The sequence below is a fragment of the Dasypus novemcinctus genome, chromosome 24 (assembly GCF_030445035.2).
Source record: "Dasypus novemcinctus isolate mDasNov1 chromosome 24, mDasNov1.1.hap2, whole genome shotgun sequence".
NCBI classification, from domain to species: Eukaryota; Metazoa; Chordata; class Mammalia; order Cingulata; family Dasypodidae; genus Dasypus; species Dasypus novemcinctus.
Window position 1 is genome coordinate 38,169,887 of NC_080696.1, and position 16,316 is coordinate 38,186,202.

General features: G+C 38.6%; 1 protein-coding gene across 3 annotated transcripts in view; it reads right to left on the bottom strand.

Annotated features, from left to right (window-relative positions):
* The window catches only part of TRPC4AP (transient receptor potential cation channel subfamily C member 4 associated protein), a 93,141-nt gene that overhangs the window by 35,379 nt on the left and 41,446 nt on the right, over nucleotides 1-16,316 (bottom strand). For all 3 annotated transcript variants that reach the window (XM_058286962.1, XM_058286963.1, XM_071211656.1), the window contains exons 6-8: nucleotides 14,313-14,441; nucleotides 9,905-10,112; nucleotides 8,125-8,310 (exon numbers count right to left, since the gene is read on the bottom strand). In XM_058286962.1, coding sequence (XP_058142945.1) covers nucleotides 8,125-8,310; nucleotides 9,905-10,112; nucleotides 14,313-14,441 — 523 coding nt within the window. The remainder of the gene's footprint in view (nucleotides 1-8,124; nucleotides 8,311-9,904; nucleotides 10,113-14,312; nucleotides 14,442-16,316) is intronic.

The following is a 16,316-nucleotide window of genomic DNA, read 5'->3' on the forward strand; positions in this document are numbered from 1 at the left end:
AATAAAAGTTTAAAAAACTCTTGAGTTTTTCATTAAAGCTTGTTATTTGATTTCTTCTTTTTAATCCACCTGTTAACTCTTGATGGCAACTAAAGTGGCAGTGGGCAAAGACGTAAGAAAAATTTACTGGAGAAGATCCGAGAAAATTCTATTTATTCACATATATCTTCCTAGGTAATAATGCCCTACCACCTAGCTCATGGGCTGTGGAAGGATCGTGAGAGGTCTATGGAAGAAGGGAAGGTGCACTGGATGGCACACAGTGCCAGTAATAAATGTTTGCGGAAGTTCAGACCCTATTCCTAGTCAATGCCGCTCTTTGGTGCCTGGTTGCACAGGCCTCAAAAGAAACCTTGTGGGATAAATAGTTTCAAGAAACTCAGTCTTCTAAGCACCAGTCAGAGCTTGGCAACAAGGTAATTCCCAAAAATGAGGACAGGAAAGCTAGCTCAAGGGGTCTGAGCTTCACACCCTATCTCTTTGGCCCTACAATAATGATTGAGGTGGTGACTACTCTTGATGCCTACCCCATACTCCAATTTTTGGGGAGAACGCGTTCATTTTTTAAAAAACATATTTGAGATATAATTCACCTACCATATAATTCACCCACTAAATGTGTACAATTCAATGGTTTTTAGTATATTTGGAGTTGTATAGCAATCACCACAATCAATTTTAGAATATTTTTCATCACTCCCAAAAAAAATCCCACACCTATAAGCAATCATTCCCTATTTCCTCCCAACCCCCAAGCCTTTGGTAATCACTCATTTACTTTGTGTTTCTATGGATTTGCCTGTTCTGGACATTTCGTATAAATCAAATCATATATTTTTGTGACTGGTTCTTTTCACTTAACGTAACATTTTCAAGGCTTATGCACCTTGAGCATAGTTTAGTAGTTCATTTCTTTTTATTCACAAATAAAATTTCACTGTATGGATGTACTACATTTTATTTATCCATTCATCAGTTGGATATTTGGGTTGTTTCCACTTTTGGGCTATTATGAATATGCTGTAATGCCATGTACAAATTTTTAGGTGGTTATAGGTTTTCATTTCTCTTACATATAGAGTGGAATTGTTGGTCGTATGGTAACTGTATTTAATTGTTTGACAAACTACCAGATTGTTTATGGCTCCAGCAACAGTGTATGAGGGTTTCAATTTCTCCATATCCTTGCCAATATTTATCTGCCATTTTGATTATAGCCTCTGAATAGGTGTGAAGTGGTAACTCACAGTGGTTTTTTTTTTTTTTTGGTTGTGTTTTTAAGATGTTTAAAAAAATTTTATTTATCCCCCCCACCCCTTGCTGCTTATGCATGCTGTCTGCTCTCTGTGTCCATTTGCTGCACATTCTTCTGTGTTTGCTTAACTTCTCTTCTTGTCTTCTCTTCAGGAGACACCGGGAACCGATCCTGGGACCTCCTGATGTAGGAGAGAGGCACTAAAACACTTAGGCCATCTCAGTTCCCTGGTCTGCTGCATCTCTCACTGGCTCTCCTCTGCGTCTCCCTTTGTTGGGTGGGTCATCTTGCTGCACCAGCTCTACGTGGCACAAGCCATCAGCTCTCCGCTGTGCAGGCCAGCTTGCCTTCACCAGGAGGCCCCAGGAATTGAACCCAGGGCCTCCCATATGGTAGACAGGAGCCCAATTGCTTGAGCCACATCCACTTCCCTCCCTGTGGTTTTGATGTGTATTTCCTTGATGGTTAATGATGCTGAGCATTTTTCATGTGCTTATTAGCCATTTTAATTTTTTTAGAGAATGTCTATTCAGATCCTTAGCCTAGTTTCTAATAGTGTCTTTTTATTATTAAGCTGCAGGAGTTCTTTATATATTATAGATACAAGTCCCCTATAAGATATATGGCTTGCAAAATTTTTCTCCCATTTTGTGCATTGTCTTAATACTTTGATGGTATCCTTTGAAGCACAAAAGTTTTAATTTTAATGCAATCTAATTTATTTTTCCTTTGTTGCCTTTAATTTTACTATCTAAGAAACCATCACCTAATTTACATATGTGGATTTGCAACTATGTTTTTTTCTAAGAGCTTCATTCGTTTAATTCTCACATTTAGACTCTTTGAAACTTTTGAGTTAATTTTTGTATATGGTGTGAAACAGTTCAACTTCATTCCTCTGCATGTGGATATCTGATGGTCCCAGTACCATTTAAAAAGACTATTCTTTCCCCACTGAACTGTCTTGGCATCCTTGTAGAAAATCAACTGAACATAATGTGAAAGTTTATTTCTGGACTCTTATGTTCTATTGACCTATATGTCTATTCTTAAGGCAGTATCACAGTGTCTTGACTACTGAAGTTTTGAAATCATGAAGTCAAAGACCTTCAATGTTGTTTTTATTTTTCAAGATTTTTGGGCTATTCTGGGTTCCTTGTTTTTCACATAAACTTTAGTATCAGTTTTGGCAATTTCTCCAAAAAAGCCAACTAGGATTTTAATAGGAATTGTGTTGAACCTGTAGATCAATATGTTAAGTTTTTTTTTTTTAAAAATCAATGTTACTGATACATATTAATAAAGCACACACTTCATCCAAAGTGTACAATCAATGGTATTTGATATATTTGCATTCATCACTTCATAATTAGAGCATTTTCATTATTTCAGTAATAATAACAAACAAAAAATAGACGAGAAAATTCTTCACCTCTCAATCTCTCTAATTATGGGGAATATTGCTACCTTAACAATATTTACTGTCTTCCAACCATATACACAGGATATCTTCTCATTTAAGTCTTCTTCAAATTTCAACAGTTTTGTAATTTTCAGAGTATAAGTTTTATATAAAACAAATTTGTTTCTATTTGTATTTTATTATTTTTGATGCTATTAAAAATGGAACTTTAGGGAAGTGGACCTGGCCCAATGGACAGGGCATCCAAATCCGCCTACCACATGGGAGGTCTGCAGTTCAAACCCTGGGCCTCCTTGACCCATGTGGAGCTGGCCCGTGCATGGTCCTGATGCATGCAAGGAGTGCCCTGCCATGTAGGAGTGTCCCCCACGTAGGGGATCACCACGTGCAAGGAGTGCATCCCGTAAGGAGAGCTGCCCAGCATGAAAGAAAGTGCAGCCCGACCAGGAATGGCACTGCACACACGGAGAGTTGACACAACAACAAGATGACACAACGCAACAAAAAGAAACACAGATTCCTGGTGCCGCTGATAAGGATAGAAGCGGTCACAGAAGAACACACAGCGAATGGACACAGACAACTGGGGGGGGAGGAGAGAAATAAATAAAAATAAATCTTTAAAAAAAAACGGACCTTTAATTTCATTTTCAGATTGCTTGTTGGTAGTGTTTATAAACACAACTGATTTTTATGTTGGTCTTACATCTTGCAACTTTGCTGTGTGTTAGTCCAAATAGTTCTGTGTGTGTATATGTGTATTCTTTCAGATTTTCTATATATATAATGCACACAATCTCTGCAAATATAATTTTAATTATTACTTTCCAATGTGGATGCTGTTTATTTAACTTTCTTGCCTAATTGCCCTGGATAGAACCTCTAGAACAATGCTGAATAGAAGTAGTAAAGGGCAGATATATTTATCTTGTTCCCGATCTTAGAAGGAATGCTTTCAGTCTTTTACCATTAAGCATGATGTTAGCTGTAGGTTTTTCACAAATGTACTGCAAATGAGAAAGTTCCCTTCTAGTCCTTTGTTGTTAAGTATTGTCAGCAGAAAGGTGTGGTGATTTTATTAAATTCTTTTTCTGCATTTATTGAGTTTATTATGTGGTTTTGTCCTTTATTCTATCAATACGGTATATTACAATTTTTTTTTTAAGATTTATTTTTATTTATTTCTCCCTCTTGTTGTTTGCACTCGCTATCTGCTCTCCATATCTGCTTGTCTTCCTTCAAGAGGCACCAGGAACTGAACCTGGGGCTTTCCGTGTGGGAGGGAGGCATCTTGAGCCACATCCACTCCCTATATTGATTTTTATATGTTGAACTAATTTTGCATTCTTGGGATAAAGTCTATTTGGTCATGGTGTATAATTATTTTTGTATGTTATTGGATTTGGTTTGCTAGAATTTATTTTTTTTACTGGAATCAGGGATTGAACCTGAGAACCTTCTAAGTGGGAAGCTGGTGCTCAACCAGCTGCCACATTGGCTGCCCTGAGTTAGTTTTTTTTCCTTCCTCTCTCCCTTCTTTCTCTTTCTTTCTTTCATTTCTCTTTCTTTCTTTCTCCTTCCTTCCTTCCTTCCTTCCTCCTCCCTCCCTCCTTCTTCTTTCTTTCTCTCCCATTCCCTGCCGCCCACCTCCCTAATTGTCTGCTCTCTGTGTCCATCCATTCGCTGTGTGTTCTTCTGTGTCTGCTTGTATTCTTGTCAGTGGCACCAGGAATCTGTGTCTCTTTTTGTTGCGTCATCTTGCTGGGTCAGCTGTGTGTGTGTGTGGCGCCATCCTGGGCAGGGTGTGCTCTTTTCATGCTGGGCAGCTCTCCTTATGGGGCGCACTCCTTACATGTGGGCTCCCCTACGCGGGGGACAACCCTGTGTGGCATGGCACTCATTGTGTGCATCAGCACTGCACATGGGCAGCTCATCACATGGGCCAGGAGGCCCTGGGTTTGAACCTTGGACCTCCCATGTGGTAGGCAGATGCTCAATCCTTTGAGCCAAATCCACTTCCCCTGAGTTGGTTTGTTTGAGTGCTTGTTTTTTGTCTTTGTTTTTAGAAGGCACTAGGAACCAAACCTGGGGCCTCCTAGGTGCTCAAATCCTTGAGGCACCTCTGCTCCCTGGTTTGCAAGAATTTTGTTTAGGACTTTTCCATCTACATCTTTGTAGTTTCCTTTTTCTTGTGATTTCTTTGCTTTTGATGTCAGGGTAACACTGGCGTCATTGGATTAATGGGAAAATGTTCCCTCTTCTATTTTTAGAAGAGTCTGTGAAGAATTGACATTAATTTGTATTTAAACAAATTTGTTAGATTCATCATTGAAGCTATCTAGCTTGGGCTTTTCTTTGTGGGTTTTTTTTTTTTATTACTAATTTAATTATTTTCCTAGTGGTTGCTCTATTGCTTGTCATATACATCTTACTTTATCAGAATCTATTTCAGATTTATACTAACTTAATTTCAATGAGTTAAAGAAATGTTAGGCCTATATAGCTTTATTCCCTCTTCTTCCTTTTTGTGCTATTAAATATATTACATCTACATGTTAGAAACCCAAAAATATATTGTTATGTTTATTACTTTATATCATTTTCTGTGTTAAAGAAGCTAAGACAGCAAATACATATTTACAGAGTTGTAATATTAACCTTATTTGCCATCTTGGTTCTCTTAATTGACGTGGATTCAAGTTACCAACTGCGGCCATTTCCAAATCCCAATATAACGTTGCTCTCACTCATCTTCTTTGTGCCACTAATGTCAACTATATGTGCCACTAATGTCAACTATATGTTACAGAACCAACAATATAATTTCAAAAATTTTGTTTTAAAATAAGTTAAGAGAAAAAAGAAGAAACATGCATTTATATTGTCTTTATCTTTACTGATGCTGTTTTTTGTGTGGATTCAAATTACTGTTTGAGGTTACTTGCATTTAGCCTGAAGAATTTCCTTTACTATTTCTTATAAGACAGGTCAGCTAGCAACTAATTCTCAGTTTCAGTTTATCTGAGAATTCTTTGTTTTGCTTTCATTTTTTGAAAGATAGTTTTGCTGGATATAAGATTTGTGGTTAACATGTTATTTCTTTCAGAATCTGATATGTTATCCTACTGCCTTCTAGCTTCTAATATTTCTAATGAGAAGTCCAATGTTAATTTTATTGGGATTTCCTAGCATATGATGAGTTGTTTTTCTCATGCTTTCAAGATTTTCTCTCTTTGGTTTTCAGCATTTTCATTAATGACGTGTCTAGGGGAAAGATCTCTGCGTTTATCTATTTGGAATTCTTTGAGCTTCTTAGTTCTGCTTCGTTCTCTCCTTCTGGCTCTCCTATTATGCTTATGCTGGTGCTTTTCATGGTGTCTCACATTTCTGATGGTCTATTCAATTTTTTTCTTTCATTTTTTTCTCTGTTCTTCAAACTGTATAAGCTCTATCAATCTTTCTTCAAGATGCCTGGTTCTCATTTTATGCCAGTTCAAAGCTATGGTTGAGTTCCCTCTACTAAATTTTTCATTTTGGTTACTGTACTTTTCAATTCAACTCCAGAATTTCTGTTTGGTTAATTCTCTATTCAATGAGACATTTTCATCATAACTTCTTTTACTTTTGAAAGCACTATTTTCTTTAGATCTTTGAATATATTTATAATGGCTGCTTTAAACTCTTTGTTAAATCTCTTTCTGGGCCCTTTCATGGCCAGTTTCTGTTGCCTGCATATTGGTCATACTTTTCCTGTTTCTTACCACGTCTCATAATTCTTTGTTATAAAGTGGACATTTTTGGTAATATATTACAGTAACTCTGAATACTGAGTTCTTTCTTCTATTTCCAGGCCTTGTTTTTGTTATTTATTTGCTTAGTATCTGGAAAGACTATTTTAGCAAAGTCTAGTGCCCCCAGAGTATGAAGTTTTTGGTGTCACTCCTCAGAAACTATGACCTTGGGCATGCACACATGGGCTGACAGTGGTTTTAGCAGGGCTCTTTTTTTCCCCTCATTCCCTGATCTCTGGGTTAAACTGTTTTCCCTCATCTGGGATCACAACCAGTTGTTAAGCTGTACTAACTGCTGGCTATTGTATTCAACAATGCCCAGGGACTTAAACTATGGGGTCACAAACTATGGGGCCACAGTCTTCTTTCTCTTATTTTCTGTGGTGAACTAGGTGGCCTATGGCTTAGATTGTTGCTCTTAATTAAGAAGAGCTACCAGTCTCCTCTTATTTGCTTACTACCAAAATCTCCAGTGTTTTTGAGAGCACCCATAGGCTTGAACTTCTCCACACTTTCTTCTTATGAACTGTCTCCCCATCTGGGCAAAATCTCTGAGCCACTACTCAGTGTGGACAGGGATAGTAGCCTCTATTTTCTCAGCTTAACACTCCCAGTATGAAACCTCTGTCCAACAAGTGAGCTAGGGCAAGGGCAATCAGGGCCACAATATTCCCGGCCTGCCTCCCTTGGAAGAGAGCTTCTGTCCTATGAGTGGAGGATGGGTGGAAGAAGGAAGCCCCCCACCTCTTGGCCACAGTTACCAACTAAGATTTAGAGGGAATCAGAAATGCTGGCACCTGCCCCTCCCAGTGAGAAATCATATTCTTTGTGAGCTGAAGCCTTTGTGAGAGGAAGCCTCAATTTCTTGGCCATACCTGCTCAGATTGCTCAGACTAGTGTCTATCAAGCAGAGCTAGGTGGGGATAAGAAAAAAGCAGGTCTTAGCTCAAGTGCCACAAATTCTTTTGAGTTTTAGTAGATTTTCTTGAATAATTGTTTCTTTTCTTATTATATGCTCTTAGGATAATTTCCAGAAACTTTTTTTAAAACAAGAGTTTTCACCAGTTATGCTTGTTTTACTGGAGAGCAAGACCATGGAAATCTGCACACTGCCATCTCAGAAGTAGAACTCCTTTGTTCTCTTTTATCTGCACGATTACAACAAGAATTCCTGTGTTTGCACAATCTGAACCCAGCCAGAGTCCAAGCTGGGCCAGAGTCTTTCCCTAGAAACTTGGAGCTGAGCCTAGGAGTCTACTCATTGGAACAGAGAAAACTTGGGAATGGTACTGACCATTCTCCACCAACAAGGGGATTGAGAAATAGAAAACAGCAAAGCATGGCAAAAGACGACTGAAGAAAATAAGCAATAGAGACAGAAAGGACAGTTGGGGTCCCAAGAATGCTCTGGTTACTGACTGGTTCCAAATCATTTCTGAGACAATAGCTGCCTCAGGTTATTCAACAATGCCATTCTCCCTGCAATGAGGTCCACTTTGAGGAAGTTCAAAGAGGTTTCTTTTACTAGTTATCAAAAGGGTCCTCATTGTCCTGACCTAGGATTGCCACAGGGAAAATTCTACTTTAAGCAAACCACAAATTAGTTCTCCTTGGAAAGGTGATCAAATTGGCTCCAGGGGCCTACTGTAAAGTACCTTGATTGTGTTCAGATTCCTCATTGGCCACTCGCATCAGGGCATCCAGCACCAGAGCATTGTCTAGCCATGTGTACCACTCCTCCAACTCCTGAAGGAAGCTGGCTGTGCCTGTTGACTCTGACACCTTTCGAGTTGCCAGCTTGCAAAGTCGCTCAACAAAGCCAGGGATGCTGAGAAGAGCCGCTGCCAAGGAGAGAATAAGAGGTAATTTACAAAACTGAAGCCAGCAAAACAAACTCTAAAGCCTTCAACAAGTAAACTGATCTCCACCTGCATAACAGGAATGATTCTCACTCTGACAGCAGCTAGCAAAAAATACCCTTTTAAAATGAAATGCCAAGCCAAAGTAAAATATAAAGTTATAGAAATAAGTTTAATTTTTAGCAAGTTCAAGGACATAGGCTCTCATATCTACTGGGGAGAATATAAATTGGAATAACCTTTGTGATTTAAATTTGTATGTCTATAGACCAGCAGACTCATTTCTTGGAAATTATCATAAGGAGATAAGCAGTCATATGTACAAAGTTATCTGTAAAAGATGTTCACTGATATGGCTTCTGTAATAAAAGGTAGAAATAACTAAATGTTCATCAACAACAGACTGATTTACCATGTATTTACATTGTATTGACAATGACATATCCATACAATGCAGTCCCTAAGAAAGATGACTTATGCATATTTATACAGTGATTCAAAAAGATGTTTAAATTCTCCTGCTAGAGAATAATGTAAATTATTAAGCAGTTTGGTTTAGGCCCAGTCCTTTTTCTTCAAAAATCACTCACTTCTTTAAAATATACACAGAATATATACAAGAATCAAGAATGGAAAAACATATGTTGATGTGGGAGGAGTGGGGTGGGGTGAGTATGGGGTATATGGGAACCTCAATTTTTTATTTCCCTCCCCTTCCCCCCGCCCCCCCCCCCTTGTCTACTCTGTGTGTCCATTCGCTGCATGTTCTTCTGTGACCACTTCTATCCTTATCAGAGGCATCCGAAATCTGTGTTTCTCTTTGCTGTGTCATCTTGCTGCGTCAGCTCTCCGTGTATGTGGCACCATTCCTGGGCAGGATGAACTTTCTTTTCACGCTGGGCGGCTCTCCTTACAGGGTGCACTCCTTGTGCGTGGGGCTCCCCGACACAGGGGACACCCCTATGTGGCAGGGTACTTCTTGGGTGCATCAGCACTGTACATGGGCCAGCTCCACACGGGTCAAGGAGGCCTGGGGTTAGAACCGCAGACCTCCCATGTGGTAGGTGGACGCCCCATCCATTGGGCCAAGTCCACTTCCCTCCTTTTATTATTAACATGTCTTAAGAGATCTTTCCATAGCAGTACATAGAGACAGTCATTCCTTTCCTTATTTTAAAGCTATGCAATTTTCCATAAATACTTTATAATTTAAGTAGTCTCTTGATGAATATTTGGGTTACCATCAGTTTACTGTTACAATGTTATAATGAATAACCCTGCATATACATTCAATCTATAGGATAAAGTGCAGGAGGAGTTTAGTGGCTCAAAAGGTATATGCATTTGCAGAAAAAATAGTAGTTCTTAACTTTTTTGAGTTCTGGACCTTTTCGAAGAGTCTGGTAAAATTTATGGACTTGGCCCCGGAAAATAATGAAGAGATAAGCACACACACGAAACTTAAATATTCTAAGCCCTCCCACGGATCAATCTCTAGAGATAATGATAGAGCTAGATGCTTCAGGAAGAGCTCTCAGAGCTATAATCTCAAAATTCTGAGAACTTGACACTTTACCTTGGTTGATTTCAGCTGCAGAAGGCCCCAAGCTCAAGCTCTTCTTCTGCTGAGCATTTTTGGCAAGAAGTGTGTGCTTGTCATCATTCCCTGTGTCCATCTCTGAAATGGTGACAGCCAGAATCCGGCAGAAATTAGCAAGTTGCTGCTGATCAAAATTGGATACTAAGGAACTCAGATTGGGAACTTCATCTAGTCGGATCATTTCCTACATAAGACACAAATAACATAATTCCAAAGCTCAGTTCATTCAAGAAACTGGGGGTGCCTGTCTTTTGCATTCCCCTAAAAATGGGGCTTAGGCGCCAAACCACCTAGGTTCAAATTCCATCTCTGCAATTTGCAGCTATGCAATCTTAGAACAGAATTTCTTAGTCTTTGCTCATCTGTGAAATGGGACTAAGGATAATACCTACCTTGTAGGACTGGTCTGAGGATAAACCCTTTGAGCACTACTGTCCCTCACTCTTGACTTTTGCTCATGTGGCTCATTTTGCCTATTAAAACAAACAAACAAACAAAAAAACCTTCCACTCAAGTTTTATCAAATCACAAATGGCCATTCTTGGTACAGATATTTTTTCTGTAAGAAACAGAATATTTCAAATATAGCCGAAGGCTCCTGTATATATCTCTGCCCAATCACATTCCCATTTCTCCTCTGTGCTGAACTTTTGTTATTTTCATGCGTGGTTTTATACTTACAAACATTTCCATACAAAATATATGGTATTATTCTGAATGCTTAAGATTCATATGAAATGGTATATCATACTCTACTAATCATTCTGTATCTTATTTTTGAGTAAACATATAGGCTTAACTACACTGACACAAGTAGCTCTAGTTCATTCATTGTTCACCATTTTATTCCACAATTTATTTTTTATGTATTTTTAGGCAATTTTTAACTTTTTACTCTTAAAAAATGTTGCAATGAACATTACTATTAAGTATGAACATGAACATGTGACCATATATCTAATGTAAAGTGATAGCAGGCATTCTTGTCTTTTTCCAGACTTTAATAGAAATATTTCCAAAGTTTCAACATTAAGTTGGATGTTTGCCCTAAGTTTTAATAAATAACCAATTTCAAGTTAAGGAATTTCTCTTCTAATCCTAAATTCATTTTTATCAAAAATAAGTACTGAATTTTATGAAATGTTTTTTTGTCATTTGGTTATATTCTCATTTTTTCCCCTATTTAGAAGTGAAAATGTCATATACTACATGAGCTTTTCTCATTTTGAGCCATCTTTTTATTCCTCAGATAACCTCTGCTATCTTTCATCCCATTATTCACTTAGCTTCCACTGGATTGGGTATTTCTCTATCGGTGTACTCCCATATGGCCTTGTAACTATCCATCCCTGAATCTATTTCCCATATAACCTGCCTGCCTTGAGGGAAGAGAATGTCTTACCTTCTCTCCAGAACCTAAAGACATATATAACCTGGAAAAGAAGGTATCAGTAAATGTGCACTGAACAAGTGAATGATTCCTAGAAACCCTCACAAATCCCACTCACCTTTATTTCTGGTGAAGGAGGAGAGGAAAAAGAGTTTGTTGTGGAAAGAGAATTTAAGAGTAGCTTCTTCCAATTTTGCCTTCTCCTTTCTCAGGACACAACAAACCTCTTAGTTACTAATGGAAATTCTGACTTTCGGCTCATCAGTTCCTCTAGCCCTAACTCAGTGTATGGGCCCCCAAACCAGGTACAATCACTCTTTCATTATATTTTAATTTTTAATATTTGATATATGCAACATGTTGTGAAGTACAACAATATAAACAGTAGTGTTTGCGTTCCCTATCACATCTTCCTGCCTCTCTGCCAGAGGTAACCACTATCCTGAATTTTATTATTGCCTTGCCATTGAAAAAAAAGTTTTATCATATGTATGATCTAGTTTTGCTTTTTCTTGAGTTTTATAAAAAAATGATATACTGTATATAGTCTCCTACAGCTGGCTTCTATCACTAATACTTCCTACCATCTAGCTATGTTATTGCCAATAGCAACAGTTCATTTGTTTTCCACTACTTTATAATATTGCATGCATTATATGACTAGAGTACGTTTATCCATTCTCCTGTTGATGGATCATAAACTTGGTTTTGAGGTTTTGCTCTGAAACAAAGAGGCCATAAACCTTCTTATGTGTTTCTCGATGCAAACTTTACTGACAATGAGCAAGAAGAATACATTTTTCATCAATAGCCCAGTACACATATATGCATGAATGTATCAAAAACATATAAATATGGAACAAAAACTTCAAACAATACTTACCTACTTACCCTTACACTTTGATCTTTCCTATTTAGCTGGCAGACCCACTGAGTTGATTTCACAACCCTCTTGGCTTCAACTTAGTGCTTTCATTTCTAAGAATCACTGTTCTAGGACTCAGCTTCCTAACTAATGCGCGTGGGTATAGGTTATAGGTGACCCATGCCAAAGTACTGATGCCTCAGCCCTCAGGGCAGTGCTTCCCTAGGTGCAGGGCCACAGGGTATGTGAATGTTCAATTATAAAGACAGTATCAGCAGTATATAAGCATTGCTGATTTTTCTACTAAGTTAGTTATTGTTTTCTTACTGATTTGTAAGATTTCTTCATAAATTCTGGATACCAATCCTTTGTTAGCTGCAGTGGCTACAAATATCTTTTCCCACTTTGTGGCTTGGATTTTCATTTTCTTTATGATGTCCCACTTTAGAACTTCACTGAGGTACCCACAATGTATGAGAGGCTCATTACAACACAGTATTGCCATCAATTTTGACAATACAGAAAGGAATGAGAGGGTACTGGGCATGCGGGGCCAAGCAGTGAAGCAGCAATCCTAGACTCCTATGCTGAGACTACCAGGGAGCCCTGGAGGCCTTCTCACACACGGGCTGGAGAACATAACTCCTGGAAAAATAACAAGCTTTTTCATCAAGGGATCAAAGGGTCTGTCTGGGTCCTACACATATCTCCAGTGTGTTCATACAGACAATGGGCCATTTGTGTTTTCTTTATCTGGGTGATGGTAAGCATAGCCTAGGGAGAGTGTAACAAAATGGCAGAAATGAAAGCTGGGGTAACCACATGCAGGTAGGTACCCTTTTCCCTGCAAGAGCAACCCCTAGGAGGCTGCGCCTGCCTCCTTAGTAATAAGAGGTTGCTGTCAACTTGCAATCAATATGGACGCTTGGGTCGAGGACTGGAAAAGTAAGTTCTGGGTCCTACTAAACATTACACCAAAAATCTAACATAGATTTATTGGAGGGAGGGGGATTATGTCTGAGTTCTTGAGAAATTTTTAACTTCGTGTTTTCACTTCAATCATAGTAAAAAAAAAAAAAAAAAAAAATATATATATATATATATATATATATATATAAAATTTGGATCATTTGAATATCCACCTTTTGACCAAGTGGCAGGATTTCAGTGCTCCTATTTGTATCTCCTGCTGTGTGGTGCCAATTAACCAACCTTAATTGTTGAAAACTAAAGGGAAAAAAAGAGGTGAACCTAATAAGCAAAGATCAAACATCACCACCAAGGGAAACACAGCCTAATGAATAAAGGTTTTTACAGCAATCCAAATATAGAAAAGTGAAAGAAGAATGGAGTCACCACATAGTCTAGCAGTATAGGTATGCTAAAAAGAACTTCCACTATAATAATTAGTGAAAGACAATTTGATTTCAGCAAAGTAACGTCAGTCATCACCAATAAATAATGAAGTCAATCTGAACTTCTGAGCTTTAAAATTAGATTGCTTTCAATTTCATATTTGTTTAGGTTTTATAGTCATATAAGATACATTATTATAAGGAATATAACCTAATTTTTAGACTTCAATATATTGGGAAGTGGACTTCGCCCAGCGGTTAGGGCATCTGTCTACCACATGGGAGATCCACGGTTCAAACCCCGGGCTTCCTTGACCCGTGTGGAGCTGGCCCATGCGCAGTGCTGATGTGTGCAAGGAGTGCCGTGCCACGCAGGGGTGTCCCCTGCGTAGGGGAACCCGATGCACAAGGAGTGCGCCCCATAAGGAGAGCCACCCAGCACCAAAGAAAGTGCAGCCTGCCTAAGAATGGTGCCGCCCACATGGAGAGATGACATAACAAGATGACGCAGCAAAAAGAAACACAGATTCCTGTGCCGCTGACAACAACAGATTCTGACAGACAACCAGGGTGGCGGGGAGGGGGAGAGAAATAAATAAATAAATCTTTAAAAAAACCATACAACTTCAATATATTAAGCTAACATTATTAAGTCAGCAATAAGAGTATGGAAGAATTTCTCTTTTATAAGGGCTCTGTACAGTATTCAAGTTTGAGAATCCAATCATCACCATTCCCCATCTGTATATCCACCTGCCTAAGGACACAGCTCACCTTTTTCACACCCAAAATATCTTCAATGAGGGTTGCTGTTTGTAAGAATGTCTTCTTACTTGTCATCAATGTAAACAGGAAGATCACAAAGTCATTCTTTTCTGCCAAGCGCTTTGTAACTCCTTCCGTCTGTCATAAGGGAGAAAAGGCAGAACAGGTTACAACTACAAAGTCAGCAACATATCTTTTACAGACATTGGAAAAGCAATCTCACCGTAACAAATTGAGACATGCTAACAAAGCTAAGATGCCATGAATTAATTGTGGGAACCACTTATAAACTCTCCATTCATGGAATAAAATGCTTCCTGGCTTCAAAACTGAAAGCCTACTTTGAAGATGAAAATAAGAGAAAAACAGAAAGAGTTGCCGCAGTTGGCCTGTAAAAGCTAAACCCCAACTGTCTATATTTGGAAAATAAACCAGTCATTTGGAACACAGATTAGTGACTTAAAGTGATTCCACTAAGAGCGCAATCAAGGTGAGAACTTAAAACAATGAGACAGTCTTTCCTAAGAGGACTTACTTAAATAAGGGCTCTGAAGGCAATTCCCTAGTTTGAAATCCAATAGTGTTTGGGGCATGGACTTTAAGGCTCAGACCCAAGTTCTGATTTTAGCTGTGCAATCCAGAGCAAATCACTTCTCTTTACCCCTCCATTTCTTCATCTGTAAAATGGTCGTCTTAGAATACTTTGAGAGGACTCAATTAGATTATACATATAAAGGTACTTAACATTGCTCAGTAAGCCTTCTGTTAATCTTAGAGCTAAAGTGATCTTGGAATACTTAAAATCTTCTAAAGTCTTCTTTCCTACTCATTTAAGCCCACTCCTCTGCCTGATACTCAAGGACCTTCAAACAGACCACAAGGTACCCGTCTAGGAACATCTCCTTGAGATTTATTTACTTTATTCTGGGGTCAGGCTGAAAGACTTGCAATTACCTCTATGTCCACATGGCCTTTTCCTACTTTTACTACATTGTTCTTCCCTTTGGAAAAATCCTTACCTAATTCCTTTATCTGTCTGTTAAAATCTTACATACCAATGTTTAACCCAGCACCATTTACAATACAGAAATATTTCAAATACTATAGATGTCTCCTAGGATGGAACAGAGAAATCAAGTATGCCAGGACACTGACTACCCAACTACCCACCCTTCTTTTCTCCTCTATCAAAGTCCTACTCCTGTTTCAGGGACAGGCTAAAATGGCTCCTCCTTTGGTAGTCCTTCCCACATCTTCCCAAATCAGGATTAACCACCTAAAAAGCCATACGCAATTCTTTCTTTCCTGTACATCAACAGATCTTAACTTGAGCCTTACATCCCTGAAACTATAACAAAACTTTACCTAGATAAGATTATATAACAAATGTTAAAAGTTGATAAATCTGCATATGTGGAGAGGGGGGAAGTATATATATTTTTCATATTTTATTTAAAAAAAAAATAGACTATATAAATGTTATACAAAAAAATGTAGGGGATTCCCTAACACCCCACTCTCTATCCCTCTCACACTTTGCCACATTAACAACATCCTTCATTAGTGTGGTACATTTGTGACAATTGATGAACACTGTATTAGTTAGCCAAAGGGGTGCTGATGCAAAACACCAGAAATCTGCTGGGTGTTATAAAGGGTATTTATTTGGGGTAGGAGCTTACAGTTACCAAGTCATTAAGCATAAGTTATTTCCCCCACCAAAGTCTATTTCCACATGTTGGAGCAAGATGGCTGTTGACGTTTGTGAGGGTTCAGGCTTTCTAGGTTCTTCTGGGCTCAGCTCCTGTTTCCTTTACAAAGTCAGCGGTAGACTATGAGGCTCTCTGGGCTTTGCCTCTCTTAAGGTCAGCTGTAGACAGAGCAAATGGCTCTGTCTCTTTCCTTGGGGCTCCAGCTTAAGACTTCAGCATCAAACTCCAATATCAGAAACCCCCAACTCTGTCCTTTGCCATGCCTTTTATCTGTGAATCCCCACCCACCAAGGGGTGGTGA